This window comes from Diplotaxodon limnothrissa, linkage group LG1 (assembly GCF_057381915.1).
Source record: "Diplotaxodon limnothrissa isolate DT_005_m linkage group LG1, D_limnothrissa_male_GT1.1, whole genome shotgun sequence".
Taxonomy (NCBI): domain Eukaryota; kingdom Metazoa; phylum Chordata; class Actinopteri; order Cichliformes; family Cichlidae; genus Diplotaxodon; species Diplotaxodon limnothrissa.
Genome location: NC_140596.1, coordinates 25,675,267 through 25,694,843, shown reverse-complemented (window position 1 = coordinate 25,694,843; position 19,577 = coordinate 25,675,267). Strand labels below are relative to the sequence as shown.

Below are 19,577 nucleotides of genomic sequence, written 5' to 3'. Positions count from 1 at the left end.
GATTATTATTTCATGAGAGATTTTTCAAACGTAACTCGGGGAAATGAAAAACGTGTTGACATCAAAGTGTCACACCTCATCTATAATTGGCTTGAGCGTGACTTGGAGATAGTGCATTCCTGCCAGCTTCATGGTCTCATCGATGCACTTAGAAGTCAGCGAGTTTCCCCTGAAAATGGTGTTTGGATCCCTGCGAAAAGAACAAAAAAGTGAGAATTTGGAGTGAAAACAAACAAATACTGGTCTAAAAGTTGTAATGAGTCACTCACTGTGTGCGGTTAATTTCAGCATGAGCAATGGCGCTGATGAAAGGCACTATTTTGCCGTAATGAAGAAAGAGACGCACGAGAGGGATGGCGGCTTCTTGCTTCTCTCGACACACCTCCCCGAGAGTATGAGCTGTGGACGCTGAAACGGGCTGAACACAGAGGAGGGGGGTTGAGAAACGGCGGTTAGCAGCACGATTAACAGTACTTGAGTGGGGGGGAGGGGTTAGCAGAGCAGGTGCACACACCTCGACATTAGCGGAGTGCAGCAGCAGATCTCTGAGCGGAGTGTAGTGTTCGGAGGGGAAGACGTGGTCCTCGGTGTAAACGATGTTCAGACGCAGAGAGCCGAGCTCATCAACCTTCACAGACTTCCCCCCGTTCTCCCTGGGCTGCAGAAAGTACCTGCACAGGAAAAAGTGTCGTTTTATAACATCTTTAAAACTAGACTGGATTAAAAACGGACAGTTGTAACATGTAATCCTAAAGCAAGGACTGGGTGGAGGGTGGAATGTGTGCCCTGTTTTTTTCTCACCATGCGTCGTGTACTCCGGCCTGACCCAGGACCCGCAGGGGCACACGCACACCTCCCAGAAACTCATCCCCAAACTTCAGATTGCTGGCGTTCCACAGGTCCACCCTGAACACAAAGAGCATGGAACCGATCAAACACCAGAGAGGCTTGACGCCATGCCAAGTTCAGCGCTGATCCCGGCACAGACAAGACAGCAAACTGACTCACCTCAGCGCCAGTTTGTCAACATCCTCCTCTTCAACGTCAAACTGCCGCTTTGTGTAGCTCAATGGCCGCGTTACCTAGAAATGGAGAAAGTTTCAATTTGTTTACATCCTATTTAAAAAAAACAATTTTAAATCATTTTGGGTGCAAAAGAGGATCTCGCTCACGCTGGTTTGGGGCAGTAAGAAAAGACATTTTGAAGCAATGAAACAAAAAATCTGATCACATGACAGAAATATGATGGATGGGCTATGTTAGAGCGAGGGGGGAGGTGCTGCCAGCTGAAAGCATGACAGGCAATGCACAGTTGTGTTCATGTGGTGGTTAGGAATAAATAGGACGTTCTTGTCGGCTAGAAATCAATGGGCCAGATTGTTTGGTTTGTCTGAATCAATCACAGTCTTGTCCTGCTGTCTGCTGGTGCTGCAACGAGGAGGCCACGGCAGAGTAAGTTCCTCAGCGAGAAGGAGGAGCAAACACAAAAATGTCAGAGTGAGCGAGGGTTAACGGGGTCAGTGTGATAGGGGGTGTATGAAAAATATCTTTACATATAAGCTAATGCAAAGAGAGTGTTTTTTTTTCCAAAGAACATTTTTCTAATTTGTTCACATGTAACGTTGCTAAGCTGTGCTGCCATGTTTTTTTTTCTCTCTAAAAAAAGCTTTTTTCCTCTTGGATCATTGCAACACTCTGACCTTGGGGTGAATTTGCTGGGACGTCCACTCTTATAAAGATCGTGGCATTGTGCAAACATAGATTTTCCAGAAAGGCAAACAGCTAAAACTTCTGCTTTTAAAGAGGTGATCACACTTGCTGATGATCAGTTAATTGAGTGGATTTAATTAACGGCACCTTGATGATACTGACCGAGAAGTAAGGTTGTACTTAGTCTTTCACATGAGTGCACGAAATCCCGTGAAAACTTTCTGTTTCACATGACTGTAGCTTGTTGATACTAACTATACATTAGCTTGTTAGCATTTGTTTATTAGCCACGCTTGTTTTTGTAAAAGTTACAATGTCTGCTTTATTTCTACAATTAGTAATCACAGCTCAAACCCCCCCGCCCCCAATTATTTATCTTATGCCTCCCCTCAGTTCCTGTCTTTTTAATGCCTCGCTGCCTGAAAGCCCACTTTGGAAGCAAACCTGCTCCTAAACTTCCAGCAAACATGCCCGAGTGAGCTAACAGGATATTATGTCAAAAACAGAGTGATAGCAAACACCTGGCATTGCCACACTGCCCCAAAGCCTTGGAGTCAATAGCTATGAGGGCTCTACGTAGTTATGCTCTTCATACAGACCACAATTTACTATCTTAGATTCTAAAAATCAATAATTCAGCTCGTGTTTAATGTATGTGAAGCCTGTGCAAATACCACTGCTCATTCAGTGGGAGGAACATATGAGGTTCGAGGTTTTTCACTAGCCATGAAAACCTCTAACTTGATACAAAAATGAGGTGTTGTTCACGAATAGTTATCAGTAATTTGGGAATAACCCCTCCCCAAGTAAAACACAATAGTTTAACTCATCAATAACCTCGTTCAAGTGTAATAAAGAGAATTATAAGGTCAATGGCCTTTCAGAGGAACTGGGATTGTGAATCAGGCCACATTTTACATGAAACTGGAAAATTGACAATTACACTTATTTGTATTGTTAATATATATATTTTTTCATTTCTTGACACACTACCTCAAAATAGAAAACCTCCTCAAACTGTGGATTGTTGGTTTTTCTCTTCACCTTAGTCTTCTTGGCTTCTGACCTGAGCGGTAAAGAAAAGCAGATGGAGATAAATCATCCACATCCATGTATATTCAAAGCTAAACGTGATAAAGTTGTACATGCTGACTTCTAAAATCACACTTAATTGTGTAAGATCTCACACCTTGAAGGACCTAGCAAGGACACGGCAGCGTAGGGGTCACATTGGCCGTTGACAATCGGAAGACCTTGGCACTCCAGTACTCTGCAGAAACAGACCAAGTGAACATCAGCGAATGAGCACACACACACACACACACACACACACACACACACACACACACACACACACACACACACACACACACACACACATCATAGTCCTACAAGTTGTGTCACAATAACAGCTGTAAAAACCCAGATGTTCTTTACAATATACTAATTATTTTAAGTTCAGGTGTTCTAATCTCCAATCCTTAATAAAAGAGGAGTTGGCTCAACTGTTTCCTTCATTTAAAAATAGCAGCAAAAGAAAAAAAAGGTGAAGGATGAAGAGATCGCCAAATACCAATGGTAAAACAAAACCGTCTGAATATACTCCTGGAGGACTCTTAAAGCCCCATTACACTTTACATAATCAGTTAATGATATTACTCGTAATAGGGTCATGAGTACTGTCAAGATCATTGAGAGCTGACACCCAATCTCCCAGCCCTGCACACCCAGTAAGAGCCTCAGACCTCTAGTCAACCCGCCTATAGGATAAGAACAAAAAAGAAGCTATTATCAACACAGAAATAATTGCTATTGTGCACGTAGCATCCGACCACATATGCAAGTTTCTGTGGAGGTAAACAACCAGCAAACAACCTGCATGCAAAAAGTAGATGACTGTGCTTTTGTGATTATTTGAGTTTATTCTGGAGGTTCTCAGTATCTTAGTGCTAAAAAAAAGACTCAATACAGCTCAAAATTCATTTAAGAATCAATTTTTTCTAATTTGAAGACATTAAAGAAATTTACCTGAATACACCTGCATATACTTTTTGAGATAATTGGTGACATCTGAAGCCTTTGTGAGAATTTAAGGATGTTTTTCCTGCTGGTCAGGCTAAATACAGTTTAACCCATGATTAATGTCTTTAAATCACTCCTGTGCCTTTCCTGGAGAAAACGTCCATTCAGCTTTACCCACGGACTATTTAACAACAGACAATGTGTCACCACTTCCTGTCATTGTGCAAAGAAAAAGCGAGGCCAACACATCTCAGAAATGGGTGCTGACATCTTGGGCTGGTGATGTCATTTGAAACAAGAGTTTTCTGGGCATACACGTTCCCTGTAGACTTGTTTTGCTCTTAGCTTGGTTTGCACCAGCGCAAAGTGGCGACTTCAGGTCCACCTGTCAAGAATGTGTGGCTTTACCAGGTTGAAAAAAAATCCCTCAACATCTTAAAATAATACAAAACCAATTACATACATGAATAAAACTATTCTTTTTTTAAAAAATTCCAATCATTGCCATCATTCTGTGTGAACGTTTCATTTAGAAAAATAGTTTGAATGCCAGCAGCTGGCACACAGTGACCATCGAGGCATTCTGGGACAAATCCCCCACCGGGCTGTGCTGAGAAACACATGAAAAAAAAAAGATGTAAGAAAGTAATTCCCTCTGAGCTGTTTGGCAAGTGCCTGTGCCAGTTTTAAATCCAGCGCCATTCAGCAACTACAGTCACGACCCAAGCGTCACTTGTGAGAAGTTACAGGAAAATAAGATCACATTAAAACCATCAAAACTGTATCTTTAGGGAAATAGACAAAGATTTAGTTTAGAGGAAACTAAACACAGGAAGGCTTTTGGTCCATAAGTGACACCCAAGAATTGTGATTTTTCTAAAAAATATGACATTTATTTCACTTCTTTCATTATAAATAAACACACTGCATTTTAAAGTAGATAATATAAAGATTGTTTACACTTTATAGTATAAAAATCTATGATCGCCACATTTTATTAAGTTATTGACATCTTGCATATTCTAATTTCTCCCCTATGGTATAATGTAAGTATATTTTTCATCTTATTTGTGTGACGTGGACAGTTTATATGCTACAAAAAGCAAGCTGTTAAAAAGTTCCCTTTTAAAGCACAAAGAACTAAAAACTAACCGAACGCTGGCTGAGTACACTAAAAAAAAGGTCAGGACGAAGCGGTAAAATGATGTTTCAGAGTGATTCACTGTAATCTATGTCTATGTGTCACCGCTGTCCTCCTACCCCATGACATCATGCTGTAAGGAGATTAGCATCCAAACAGGACACCCAGCGGGACGAATCACTTCCTGTGTGTCACCACTTGTGATGCACCACTAGTCACAACACATGATGAACCACACGGCAAATCACAGAAGCGCTGCCCGCAATTGAATAGACACACATGTATGCACACAGATGCGCGTGCACACGCAGGTCCCCTAATAAGGAATAAGAAGTGGGCTGGGTTAAGCATCACTAATGCCAGAGCACTTCCTGGCCAGTAAGCTTGTTTATATAACCCTTGTTTGGCCTACAATCCTGGCCCCACGCTACCTCATCACTGCTGTGAGCTCTGGCATGCCAGACAGCGGTGGAGATCCGGACTTTTTTTTGGTTGTTTTAGTCCACATTACTCATATTAGGTTAATGTGCTTCACCGCTGCACCCATGCTTCCTGTCAAAAACAATATCACTCAAATAAAAGAGAAACTAATTACATCACAGCCCAGACAAATAGAGTGGATGTGATTATGAGTCAGTGTCTCTGATGGCTACACCACTGCGATATATGAGAGCAGGGACGTTATAAGGCACTTGTTATCTCCTGATGTCCCCCATGGTTTTACACGACCAGCTCCAATCTGCCTGTCAGTGTCTCGAGTCATCAGTTTTCTCAGCATTTTGTTTACCTGTCTGTTTCCAAACAGGGCCCACAAGGAGCCTGCATGAACTCTGATACACTGCCTCAGGGGACTCTGAGTCAGTGATATTTGCGGTTGCAAGCTGAGAGAAAAAAGAAAGAGAAATGGGGAAAAGAAATACTGAAGGTGGAAATTAGAAACAAGCGAGCACTACAAACCGTTACTGATCCCTAAAGGCTCGAGGCTACATGTAGCACTACATGTAGATATTACTGAGAGGTCAGATTGAGGCATCTAGAATACAGCAGTCAAGATCGACTAGGGACAAGCTAGAGACATAAGCAGTACGCTAAAGTTGGAACAATTTGTGAAGGCAAATTTTAATTCATATTTGCGCCTTTAGACTGAAGCCGTGAAGGATCATAGATATGTTTTATCACCTGAAAATGGGTCTTTTTAAAAATAAGTTTGTCCTACAGTGGCCACCGTAGCTAGGGTTATGCACTTGAATTAAGTGGGGTAAAAAACAGAATTCGGTTAACTGAATCTGCAATCTACTGACATCTAGTGGTGAGATTTTCCCCACTGTACCTTTAAGTCTAGCAATAACCTCTGGGACTAAAAAGTGTCAAAAACTGCAGTTCCTCTAATCACCACTTGAGGCTGAGTCCCACATTGAAATGTCAACTCTACATTAATATACTTGTATCTCAATACTTAATAGTATGTATTAAGCATGTATTAAGATGCATTTTTATAGCCCGATATTAAAACACAAAAAAAAGATTTTATTGTCTCAGTGCAAATGTTCCCCACTCATAAATACAGTGGGAATTTATTCTTATAACTCTCAAGTCTAAATATTGTTATCTAGACAGCTGTTAAGTCTTAGAGTTAAGGGCATAGTCCGTTTGACTGACAGGCAGCTTCCAGTTACTCCAGTCACGCTTGACCTCTCGGTTTGTGGTGTTGGTGCCTTTTGGAGCATTTATAATTAAATTACCTGACAAATGATATGGTTCGCTTGGCATTAATTAGCTGGTATCTGTTTCTGTGAAACCGACCTGCAGAGTGTACAGATACAGCTTACCAAACAAGCTTGTTTTTACTAGCTTATACGTCAACTCACCAACCTCTAGTTATTAAAAAAGTACACAAAATTAACATGCTGACACTGAGGCATTAAAATGCAGAGTTCAGAAACCAATGCATGATGTCATGGTGGCTATGTCTGTTTTTATATCCTACTTTCAGCTTTCAGCTCTACCTAATTCACAAGGACTTGCCACTGTTACATTTTTACACACTATGTCCTTCCTGATACAACTCCCAAGGGATTTGTGTCCCCTAGAGTCAAACTCAGGGCTATGGAGCCACTCTGTCTGACTTCATATAAATTCAGACAAGATAAGAAGAGATCTTAACTCTGGGAATACTCTAAAGTAATAAGACTAAAAACTTTGAAGCCTTCTTCTTATTTTGTTTATACTTTTGCAGTAATTTTAATAAAACGTAATACAGCCTGCTGCTTCTGCTTCTTTTTTTGGGTGATAGTGGTTTCTTAAAATAGTTTAAACACCACTTGAATTGAGGAATTCATTCAGTATAAATCAGCAGGCTACACACTTACTTCATAGTTGTAGTCCTAAACCCTCGGGGGGTGTGGAGTTCAATCAGAAACATATCTGACTTTGTGTTTGAGGTATTCTGCTGTAAAATGAGTACTAACGTCTGCCAGCATGTCATGTTTTTCCCTTTGAGAGATGGGAAGGGGGTTTAAATTGATATAACCATCATCTGTGTTTTTGTGATTTATGGAAACTGAAACTAGCTATGTACTTGCTTTTAAAAAAAGCCCCCTGTGTGTAGCATCAAACAAAAACTACACAAGACAACAACGTGCTTAAAATGTAACTCTTAGTAAAAAACCCACACGGGACTCAACTCTGAAGACGTGAATGAAGCTGGGTCTCCAGTTTACAACACTTTAACGGTAAATTAATAATGGCTAAGACTTTTTTGCTTAATGGACAAGGCTCTCCCCGTCTCTGCCGTACACGTGTCTTTCTAGAGAAATCTGACTAGATGACCTGCTGCTTTCCACTCTAAGCTCCTTACCCACGATGTGCACTGGGAACAGAGCCACGCTGGCTCGTCATCAGCCTGTACTGCTACACGCTACAAAGGCTGAAAAACCAACAAGCGCACACAGTCGTAAGCGTAATAATTCATCCATGAGCACAATTATCATTATTCATCGCTTAAGTTTACCAGTCACATGTGAATACAGTCACATTTTCAAACAACAAAGGGCCATGTACAAAAAAAGTGTCTTTGTCACCGCCTGTTAGCACCATAGTGGTACAAAGAAAGATGGTATGGCAATGCGGGTAAAAAATGTACATTAAATCCAAGCATTTTTTGCGTGTTTACGTGTTTGTGTGTATGAGTGGCCTCACCGTGTGGCCAGTTTATGGCTGATGACGCCACTGTCCGTGATGACTTCACTCAGACGAAGCTCCAGGTGCACTTTTCCCTGCATGACACAAAAACAGAGACACCTGTTATTAGCCCATTGTTTGTCCACTGAGAACACAGCATAAAATTCAGCCCTCTGCAGATTTTTACCCTGATGTGTGTACAGGAAATACAGTTGGTTTGTGTAACAAGACAAATTTCTGCTAAATCTGAAACTGAAACCGACATGCAATCTGGTGCAAACTTGGTGTTTCTTAATCTTATCTAAGGCGTGAAACAGTTTCTCAGAATAGGACCGATCCATGGAGAGGGAGTTTCATTCAACACACACAGAAATACGGAGTAATTTATCTCTAATAAATCCCCACACAAAACAAAAACACACAATCATGAACAAGTGGAATTCCTTCAGTAACAGAGACACTGTGAAAATAGCTGAGCCTGAACATCATGCTGAAGTTATTCTTCCTCTGAAGTGATTGGATTAATGACATGATGACAGTGCAGCGATGCAGCTGTCTAGAAAAACTTCATTAATTAACAGCATCAGTATGCAAACCTACAGGCGTTGGCTCTTTCTGCACGATTCAAGCTGAGAGAACAAACACACGCACACTTTACACACACATGTGCACACAGGCAAAACAATGTGTCCTCTATTGAAAAGAGAAGAGAGACACTCTATCTTCCTACTTCATCTGATCCATCACATTCACTTTTCTCTCTCTTGTCTCATTCTCTCACACATCCTTCCTCTCCCCAGCTCCTCGCATGAATGTCTCTCTGTTTCAGACCACTGCTCTAGGGCTACACACACCCATCTGTCTGCAGATGTTACTGTTCACTGTTCACTGTGTCTCACACTCTGTGTGTGCATGTGTGTGGGTGAGTGACACTGCTGAATAGTGAATAGTAGAGAATACTGCACATGTAATAAATAAGTATGGTGGACAAGTGCTATAAAACGAAATCTGTACATATCATAACAACAAGTTGAAGACCCTACAATATTAAAACGAAAGAAACCCCAACAATCACACAACCCCTCTGCGAGCAAGCACTTGGTAAATGTGGGAAGGAAAAACTCCCTTTTAACAGGAAGTAACCTCCAGCAGAACCAAGCTCAAAGAGAGTCATCTGCCGCGACTGGCTGTGAGCGAGGGGAAAGAGGACAAAGCAACTGACAGACACATCAGTGGTAACAGAGAGACTGCAAACAGTGCTACACTGAACATTAAAACGACCCTTTCATACAGCGCTGTCCTTTAATCTTCCCGCAAACACTTCTTTTATCTTTGTCATACAAGATGAGTCAATGAAAACAAAAACCTGCAGTCCAAACATAAGCTCTCACATCTGTCAATCAGCTGACATTTAGCCATTAATTTCATTCATTCATGGCAAATAGAGAGCATAGAGTAATATTATAAAAGCTGCACGTTAACTCTTAGAGGTGAACAAATGTTTTTTATGTAGACACAGAGACGCAGGTGACTTTGACCCTCCAGTCTCAAATGTTTCAGGTGCACACACAGTCTGTTTGTTTGGGTTCTGCCCCAATTCAGACACAAACACACAGATGCACTACATCTATACATGGTGGAGGGAAGGTGTAATATTTAAAAGTTTTGATATGAGTACATTTAAAACACTTGTATTTCCGTACCAAAACAGTGCTGTTTAGTACCTTATCTTCAGGAATATGATTTTTAAGCAGGGCCCTTTTCCCTTAAACCAAACAGCTTATTAAAAGAGGATTTACTGTATGAATAAGTAAAGTGACACAAGTTCTTAACATTAGGTACCCTAATTGATATTAGATTAAGGACAGACCTAAGCTAGTGTTTGCCACTATAGCTCACAGGCAACCCATGTATCAAAAACTAGTGTCTGCTAATGTTGGCTAAAGGCAACTAATATTAGCTGAGGTGCCACTATAGCTCACCGGGTTGATCAGGTGACCCATGTACTGAAGGCTAATGTTTGAAAATGTCAGCTAATGTTAAAAAACTTCAGCTAGTGTTAGATAAAGTTAGCTAACATTAGCTGGGCTATCAACACATAAAATGAAGACTGGTAAGTAATGTAAATTCATGTTTGCTAAGTTTAGCTTGAGGTACTGTTAGCGAAAGTTAGCTAACATTAGCTGGGGTACCACTGTGGCGCACCTGGTTGAGAAGGTGACCTTAGCCTAGTATTCAGTATTGAAGGCTAATCAGAATTGATTCTGATTAGCAAGCACTAGCTAATGTCAGCTAGCCTATTCTTTCAGGTGCTCTGTTATTCACAGGGGCGGTCGCCACAGCAGCAGGAACTACATATTTGATTTGTCAGATTTTTTACACCAGATCCCCTTCCTGATCCAACCCTACCAGAGATTTGTCTCTATACCTGGTCTCGAATTGGGGCTCTTTCATGTGCTGGGTTAAAATTTTAAGACTTTGAGACTTTAAGATTTTACCTGACAATGTGTTTGCCACCAAGTGTTTAGTTTATATTAAAAATCAAAAGGAATAAACTCACATCGAAACAACAGTGGCACCAACAAATAAAAGGAGGGTGATAATGAAGCAATGTGGGCTTACAATAATCTAATACAATGTCTTTTTTCACACTATGTTTTTTTGTGAAAATTTTCAAAGAAGCTTATCAGTGTACGGGGAAAAAAGGGGAACATGACTGTGCAGCTGTGTGATGGGATTAATGCTGTGAACTGTTAAATTTACATTAAGTGGAGAAATTAGAAATGCTATTATAAGACTGACCCAAATAAAGGGTTTCTCTTACCAGTGATGATTTATGGTTTAGGTTTGCTTTGAATGTTGACTGACATTAAAAGTATTTAATGCCAGCTTTCAATTTTAACTGTACACATTTTTAGGGGAGATATAAAAACCCTTTAAAGCTGTAGAAAAAAACAACAACTAGAGATTGTACAAAAAGAGAGGAAGAGATGAAAAGTGCACACTTAGTTTTGTTATAAAAGTATGTCTCCGTGTCTTTGTACTGACCTGCACCTCTGAGTCAGCGCTGACAGGTTGTAGCTGGAACCAGGTGTCTTTCCCGTGATATTTCTGCAGGTCCTCTTTCTTCACGGCAACCTTGCCTACGCACATGTTAGCACACAAAGATAAATGAGCTGAAAAACACAACTCACTTCATGCATCCCAAAAAGCCTGCGTACTTCAGTGTGACGTAGATCGTGAATGCTTGACAAACTCTTACACAAATACTTACATGTCTGCTCATGTACTGTAAAACCACATGCCAATTGCTTTTTAATGCACACAGTCACCTGGCACAGAAATACAACAACGTGCATTTCAGTACCCTGGAAATGACTCCAGTCATTTCTTTTCTGAAATCAGTCAGAGCAGGGGTTTGCAACACCCACAGACATTAACACACATACCCACACACACATAAATTTTTCCATTTGTGTGTGTGGTGCTTGAGACCTCACACACACCCACGCTGCATATCCAAACCCACCAGTACACACTGACACACCCAATGATAGAAACATCCGCCCACACAAACAAACACACACCTTTGACACGTATTTGTAGCCAAAACATTGTTCTGCGATAAAGCAGTCATACCCACTATACAGATACACATATATGATGGTGTATATATATACATATATATATATATATATATATATATATGCAGTTGTGGTCACAAGTTTACATACCATAATCGTGGGCATCAATGTTTCACGATAATTTGGGGGCTTTTAACGATTTGTTTGAACTGTAACGATCATGTTTGACTTTAGCTGGTAGTTTGTCTTTGCCAGCAATAAAGGATTTGTTTGACAGCACTCATTGGATTGATCAATACTGAGAACAATGGAAATGTCCAAGGAACTCAGTGAAGATCTAAGGAGAACTCAAGATTTACACAAGTTGGGAAGGTCTCTTGGAGTAATTTCCAAACAAGTGCAAATTCCAAGAACATCAGTTTAAAAACTGAATGTCAGTACAAGTTATTCTGATGTTTCACCTCAAAATCCAAACTGCCAACCTCAGATGAGAGGTTTTGGGCAGAAAAAAAATAACATTTTAAAAAGGAAATAATGCATCCTTAGCTGTTGCTGTAATTGATGGTGTTTGAAAAGGTGTCCCAACCCAGAACAGAGAGATCCTGGATCGTGGGAAAAACATCAATGAAACATCAATGAGTCTGTACGTTGCCATGGAGACAGACACTGGTACCTATTGATGGTTCTGTAGAAATAAGTATGAGAGACCAGTCGCCCACGATTGCAAATCAAAACACAGGAAGTGAAGCGTGGTTGAGTCTGCGGTAGGTGCTGGACTGGATCAGTGGGAGGGACGCTCTTGTTCCGCTCTGACTGGCTGTTTCCCTTTCATTTAACAGCTGATGTGCTGAGCATGGAAAAAGGTTAAGTCAGCTAAATGTCAGCTGTGACCTTCACTAAGGTGCTATTTTTGATTTTACACCCTCAGCACAAATGAATGGTTTCACCAGGTGCGTGCATCCACCTAAACAAACTTCCTTGCAAAAAGAATAACGACACCACCGCCATGCTTGCATCGTTCTGCATTATGCTCTCATGCAGCTGTTTTTGTTTATTTAAACCTGTAAAAATCTCGAGTTGTGACTCTGTCACTTATCTGGCTCTGCCTGCCTACGATGGAAGCGCCTAATCAGATACGGCTAACAATTTAACATCCAATCACAGGACAATGCCTAAAAACAGTGGGAGGTTTGAGTAAGAACAGTAAAAACCTGTGGTGAGTATATTTACCATGGCCCCCCACGCAACATATAACTTGTTTGTCTGTGTTTACACTTATACACTGAGCTGCTGCACTGAGGTTTGTCTCAGCATGCCTGCTCTGGGACAGAGGACAGAGAGCTCAACAGTTGAAGCAAAGGGTGGGTGGGTGGGGTGGGTTTCACACTACAGAATTTTGCCTTGGTTTCAGAATCGTTACGCCCGTAGCGAGAGGTGAAACGGTGAGGTTTTTTTATCGAGAGGAGCAGTTGCCTACTCACCGATACTGGAGTCCCTTCTGAAGACATCCCTGTCGAAAATGTAAAAGGAGAGGTGCCTGAAGCTACGCGGGATCTCGCAGTAGAAGTCCTCCCCGTAGAACGGACTGCAGGAGAGAAGAGAGGAACTGTGATCAGTCTGATAAAGCAAGCTGCACGACTAACACAGATGGCGAGATTTTGAAAGTTGAGAGAAGAAATTCAGGTCACATGTCTGCAACATGTTCTGGACAAAGAGATATAGCAAAATGCAGATTCAAGTCACGAATGCAATGAAAGGCTTTGGAATTATTCAAAGAAAAAATGATCGGATCTTTCATTATCGTGAGAAACTATTGGTTTAGATAGAGAAGTCATACTGAGAAAGACAGTGTGCAAGTTTTTCTTGGTATTGTGAAGGCAGTGGGTTTCAGTACCACTGTACCCCTTTACAGCCTGTTGTGAACCATGCCATTTAAGTGGTGCTGCATTATCTTCGACACCAAATAACTGCCTTTTAATTCATTTATTTCATCTTTGTCTGGAAACAGCGTCATATTTTAAAGTAATACTTTCACTACTATAGCAGTATTTCAATGTAAAGTATTCTATGAAATACAAGATGTCGTGCTTGGAAAGTAACAAAGCAGCCTATCAAGTTTAAAGTGAGCTAATTGATGGACTGGTTGGTTAATCTGCAAACTATTCGTGCCTCCACAGTATTTTTCAGTGTTGTCTGAACTGGTGTGTCTTAGTTGGGGTAAGGTAAGGGTACATTCCCCTCTGTGTAAACATCACAGCCACATTTATTTTTCTTTCCTTGTTCAGCAGTGATTGATTTTGTCAATGAATCACATGAGACAATGAAAATAAAGCCCTCGCGGGCTAAGTACATTTCGACTCCATCGATTTAGTCTCTGCTTTCCCTCAAGTGTGAGCAACAGCGCAGATATCATAAAGTGAAAATAATAGTAGTTTATTGGTCTGAGGAACACCGGCTTAGTCTGTTTAGATGGCTCATTTTCTCCCTTGGCGTTGGTCGTATGTGAAGATGTGACAACCGTAATCCCACTCAGATGGTCTCAGTCTGATGCCAAAAAAATACAAATATTAGGACATCTTTCCTATATTTTATCTTGTTCTCCTGCCCTAGATGCATCTTGACAACAAGCAGACTGAATGTTTTCACGTCGTTTGTAGTGACGCGTTTCGGTTGGCTTGGAGTTTTCTCTGCGTGAACAGAAACCAAACCACAGGAAAAAGCTACAGATTACAAACTCATCCACTGGTTGAGACCAGAACAAACTATAGGTCATATATATGTCAAAACATCTTTAGGCCGTACTGAGGTTTTGCAGACATGTGACCACTAACCACATGTAACCATGTAAACGTCTGATATTTTAGATATGTAACAGTCATTGTGACAGTATAGGTTTAAGTTAACAAGTCACACAGGTCTGGAGACTGGTCTGCAACCGGCAACAACTGTCGCTAGGGACAAATGGACAATATTTCCTGAACGGCTGACTTAAAACTTTTTGTGATTTCTTTTGTGATGGACACTGCACAGCTACTCTCGGAGCTGTAGTGAAACTGTGCAGCAAACCTGGAAATGGAGGAGGTTCGCCTTCAAAATAAAAGTTGTGCCTTTTAAAACATGTTGTCTTTGAACCATCTCCACTATGGTGGACACGCTGACATCAGGTGAGACACCTCAATCGTTTTCCCTTTCCAGCTGCCATTTTTAATACTCTGGTGCTTCTTTTTGTTTAAATTCATGATCAGCTTTGCCTTTAGGTATTATTTAAATGTCGCAACTGCATATTTCTGTAACTACACACCAAAAAGTTTAGAAGCAAAGTTAAAAAGACAGAAGTAAAAATGGACAGGTGGGCCTGTACCAAAGTGACTTCTCCACAATCTTGGTCCTGAAGACTTCCTCTTGGTCCAGGTTGACTGTGCAGTAACAGTCCCTCATCTTGTTTGGCCCCGGGTACGGAGGGATGTTTTTTGCTTCTCCTGCACAATGAAAAGAACAAAGGAGGCATATTAAGTAGGAAAAAAACAATGTGTTTATTCAGGCTACAGGTCATTATTTATTAAAGAACTAGGAAAGGGTTGAAAAGAAACATTATGTAAAGTTTGTTGTTTTAGAGATGAGTGTATAATAATGGATTGGATTTATATAGCGCTTTTCAAGGCACCCAAAGCGCTTTACAATACCACTATTCATTCATTCATATGAAGGAGGGAGGAGGGGTCCAGAGCTGGTACAGTGTCCCAACGCGCACTCTCATTGTCATTACCTAACCACATCCGACACCATGTATAATGAGCTTAGCTCTGCCAGGGCGGCTGTTTTTATGTGCAGATATATAAAACCGTGGCCTCAGAAAACAATGTGCGACATGTGAACGCCGTGTCCGCGAGCATGCCTGTGTCTGTGATGTAACATCTGTGAATGAATGAATCTGCGTGGGACACTTCCTGTATGTCAAACATGTGTGTCAGCACTCCCTTTAACAAAAATGTGATCCAGCCACCCACCGAGACACACAAACACACAAACCGGAGAGGTGGTACTCTGGTCCCGCAGGGCATATTTATTCTCATTTATGAAGACGTGCATCCACTTTAGCCATTACCCTCTTTACCCTGGGGGGGACTCACAGTGTTAACCATCATTGTGAACGTCTGCTTGAGTAACGCTTCATTGTCTGTGTGGTTATCTGACACTGCTAGCATACGCTGCTCTGTTATTTCTGGCTTTAAAACGTCTTCACAGTAAGAAGCATTAGTTTAAAGGGCGGGTGATGCTATTTGATAAATTGACACTTTCTCTTTAAGGCAGTACTTCTCTTTATCCACATTTCTGCCTTTTACATTACCTTACCTCATATTTAGCATGTCTCCTTATGTTTTTATCCTTTAAAGAGGATCCTATTAAAGATTTCTAGAGCCCCGATGAGGAACTCCTCCATCATCCTGCGTCACTTTGTATTTATCTTGGGAGTGAATCCACACATTAGGAACCACTGCCTTATCATATGATACATAACAATATAAACTTTGATTACATTTACTGCACCAGGAAACACATCAGAGATACTAAGCCAGAAATCTCCACTGCCGGGTTTCCGACCCTGCGGCTGACCCTAGGGGGGAGGGGAGAGAGTTGACATTTGACACCAAATAGCCGGGCGTGAAACTGCAAAGCAGATGGCTATCTTCAAATTATTTTTCCTGTTTGTCAGTATGGCTGCACATTAATGCAGCAGCCCCACTAAAGTTCCACTCAATCAGCCCTACCATAAATACTAAAACATAATTCCCCTGCTGGCATTATATAATCAAGACTTCCCGATAACCGCATCTTATCACAGAACCAGGAAGGTGGGGCAAGATGTTCCACATTTCCTTCAACGAATCCCACAAGGAAAATTCAAAACAATCAGTCAAATCAATGATTTGCTGACAATGCAAAACACAAGATGTGTCCTTTGAGCGTTTTCACAATGCGCTGTTGTTACTCCCACTCGTTTTTTGTAAAATAGATAGCAGGCAAGCAGCCAGCTGCAAGGAAGATACGATCTGGTGCCTCCACCTTCAGTCCGTGACGCTGGATAAACCTTAAACCCTCGCTGAGACAAACAAAGATGGTGAAGTGCACCCTGTGGGGTCTGTAATACAACACGGTGTTATGACTGCTTCTCTGGAGGCTGATTCGTACACTGCGTGATTCGTGCACTCAACAATTCACAATAACAACATTCATTCACAAATTAAGACGACACCTGAGCTCTGGAACAGGACACACGCAGCACCGCTTTGACGTATTGATGCAAACTATACAGCTCCATCTGCCTTTCAAGATGATGTAACTGCCTCTCATCTCTGTCTTTATCCCTTTACTTCCTACTGTCATTAGAGCTCCCTTGCTTCCGCAGCTCTCATTTATTTTCTCATATTTACTTTATCGCCGTCCCGTAATCCTCCTCATTCACCCCGAGCACCCAAATTCCCTCCAATCTCCGTTTTCCACCTGCTTTCATTCACGAACTGCAAGATTGCAGATTGCACTCATCCTGGTGACCAGAAACATCATGGGATTACCACAGCGTTCCCAGTGAGCGTGCTTAAAGCGTGCAAATGTGTTTAATGACTCAACTTAGTAAAAACAAAAACAAAACCAGCACAGATTAAATCAATTTTTTTTAAATCAGTCTTGAGATAATTCAAGGGGTTAAAAGTTTCAAATCATGAGGTCTTACAAGTAGCTTGTAAACAGTGTTTTTTTTTTTTTACAGTAAAGTTAGTAACTTTACATAGATGACTCAATATAAGCAGGGCAAAGTCTCATTTTTATTTTTAAGTTCCCACAATAACCAACAGGATGTGCAAAATGATTTTGGTGACACTACTCTGCCCAAATTGCATGTTTTTGCAGTATCTAAGTGTTGCACTTTGTAAACAGACTGTGCAAAGTGATCTAACAGCGAGTCTTTCCAGCGCTAGATGGTGGGTAACAACCATTTTAATCAAAATGATGCAGTAAGTGGAGAACTGAAATCGTCCCACAGCAGCTAAACCACCAAAGATATATCATCCACTTTCAACTATTTATGGTTATTCTGGACAGAAGCTGCCAACACCTTTTGAATCTGATTGTGGGTTGAAAGATTGAAATGATGGTTTGAAGCTATATGTAATATGTGGACTGTATATGTAGACAATCTGGGAACATTAGGTAAAAACACAAAACTTAATCACTTGTGCGGTCAAGTTATTTAGAATAGAGTTTAATGTTCATACAAATTAGAAACAGCATAATGGGGGTGTTGACACCTATGAGTTCAACATAAAGAATATAGTTCTACGACTGCCAATGTGTCGTATCTCCTGCACATATTCAGGTCAGGTGATTACTGAAGCCTCTAAATGCAGCTGTTGTGATTTGGCGCTATATAACTAAAACTAAATTGAACTGAATTTAATTAAATGAAGGCAAGTTCGAAGTGTTCCTCATACAGCCATCTGAAACTGGCACCAAAAGTGAGTTAATAATATTTTAGTGTGAAAACGCACATCTTTTTAAGTTGGCATAAAAAACTGTTTTCGACGCACTTTAGCTAGCTAGCTAGCTTACTAAGCTTACTAGCTTCACTTTGGTAATATTCCAATGAAAGTTGGAGCCAGTCTAAAGGTGTGATTCTAGGATTTGCAAGCTTAGCTACCTGCACATTGGCTTCATTTTCCAGACCCTGATTGATTAGTAGAGCCTACACATTCCTGAGGAGCAGCCTGTCAGATTAAACATGATACAACCACCAGTCTCTAGAAAAAAAGCGTCCACTCCTGGACTGGTTAGCGAGTGGCTGCTGAGAGAAATCGGTCACAGTGAGGGTGGTCACTAGCAGATTGTCACAGTCACCCATAGTTTACATGGAAGACGCTGGCTTGTCTGCAAACGCTCACTAACTACTAGCCAAGCAGTAGCATAATTTGAAAAACTGTGTTGCAAACCTGAAACTGAGAAGACCTTGCTTCAAAGTAAAAAGGTGTGCCTCGATGCAAAATCCAACATGCTTCACAAGGCACAACTTCTACTTTGAAGGTGAACTGGCAGTTTCACTATAGTTCTGGGTCTTGGCTCATTCATGGTCTTCCATGAAAAACATGACAACCACGACAATCCACTAGTGAACAAAGCAATCTGAGGTTTTCCCCAACAGGAAATACACATTTTTACCCAGCAACCTGTGGTTGCCAGGGAACAATGGCCAGTCTCCAGGCCTCTGTGGCAGGAGCTTGAGCAATCGACTTCAGAGCAACTTCCTCCAACCTCGAGCAAACACTCCCCAACTGTTTGTCAGATGGTCGGGAACCAGTCTCTATCCCTTTGTGACTGGCGCTTTTATCACTTGATCCTACGCTGTCACACCCATAATGTCCAAACCTAGCATCTCATGATTAGCGGTCACTCGACTTCAACATCTCGATACTTAACACTGTGCAAGCAAGCAAACACACAACATCAGAATCAAGCTTGAAGAAGAATCTTCTTGATTTCCCACCTTCGGCCTTGCATACTGAACAGCCTGAATACACTGTGCTCGAGTGCCTGTAAGCACATCAGAACAGTTACTGCTTCCAGCTGCGTTACTGTGCAATTTACAAGCTAAAATAAAGGCAGCTACAATAAAGGATCACAGTGTTTCCATGCTGTGCTTTACTGAGGAACTAAATGAAACTGGCTGCTGCCTCAATGCTCAGAAAATGATCGTATGCTCTATAAAGACGACATGATCTGTAGTAAATACGCCAAACCATCTGTCTTTACCACAATTAGAAGTACAGTGTGACAGTTTCCTGTTCAGGAGAGGAAGAAGCGATGGACCGTTTTATTTATCTGGATGATGACCAGGAGAGTTTGTCAGCCTGAGAGTGGAGCATACAAACTCCACTTTTAGATATTTGTGT

At 41.2% G+C, this 19,577-nt stretch overlaps 1 protein-coding gene across 1 annotated transcript in view; it reads right to left on the bottom strand.

The window, feature by feature from the left end:
* rasa3 (RAS p21 protein activator 3) overlaps positions 1 to 19,577 on the bottom strand; it is a 39,396-nt gene that overhangs the window by 10,713 nt on the left and 9,106 nt on the right. The window contains exons 2-12 of the mRNA XM_085355936.1: positions 14,999 to 15,116; positions 13,119 to 13,222; positions 11,102 to 11,196; positions 8,072 to 8,148; positions 2,900 to 2,980; positions 2,704 to 2,776; positions 1,009 to 1,082; positions 802 to 906; positions 515 to 671; positions 270 to 418; positions 76 to 190 (exon numbers count right to left, since the gene is read on the bottom strand). Of these exons, the coding sequence (XP_085212062.1) occupies positions 76 to 190; positions 270 to 418; positions 515 to 671; positions 802 to 906; positions 1,009 to 1,082; positions 2,704 to 2,776; positions 2,900 to 2,980; positions 8,072 to 8,148; positions 11,102 to 11,196; positions 13,119 to 13,222; positions 14,999 to 15,116 (1,148 nt within the window). The remainder of the gene's footprint in view (positions 1 to 75; positions 191 to 269; positions 419 to 514; positions 672 to 801; positions 907 to 1,008; positions 1,083 to 2,703; positions 2,777 to 2,899; positions 2,981 to 8,071; positions 8,149 to 11,101; positions 11,197 to 13,118; positions 13,223 to 14,998; positions 15,117 to 19,577) is intronic.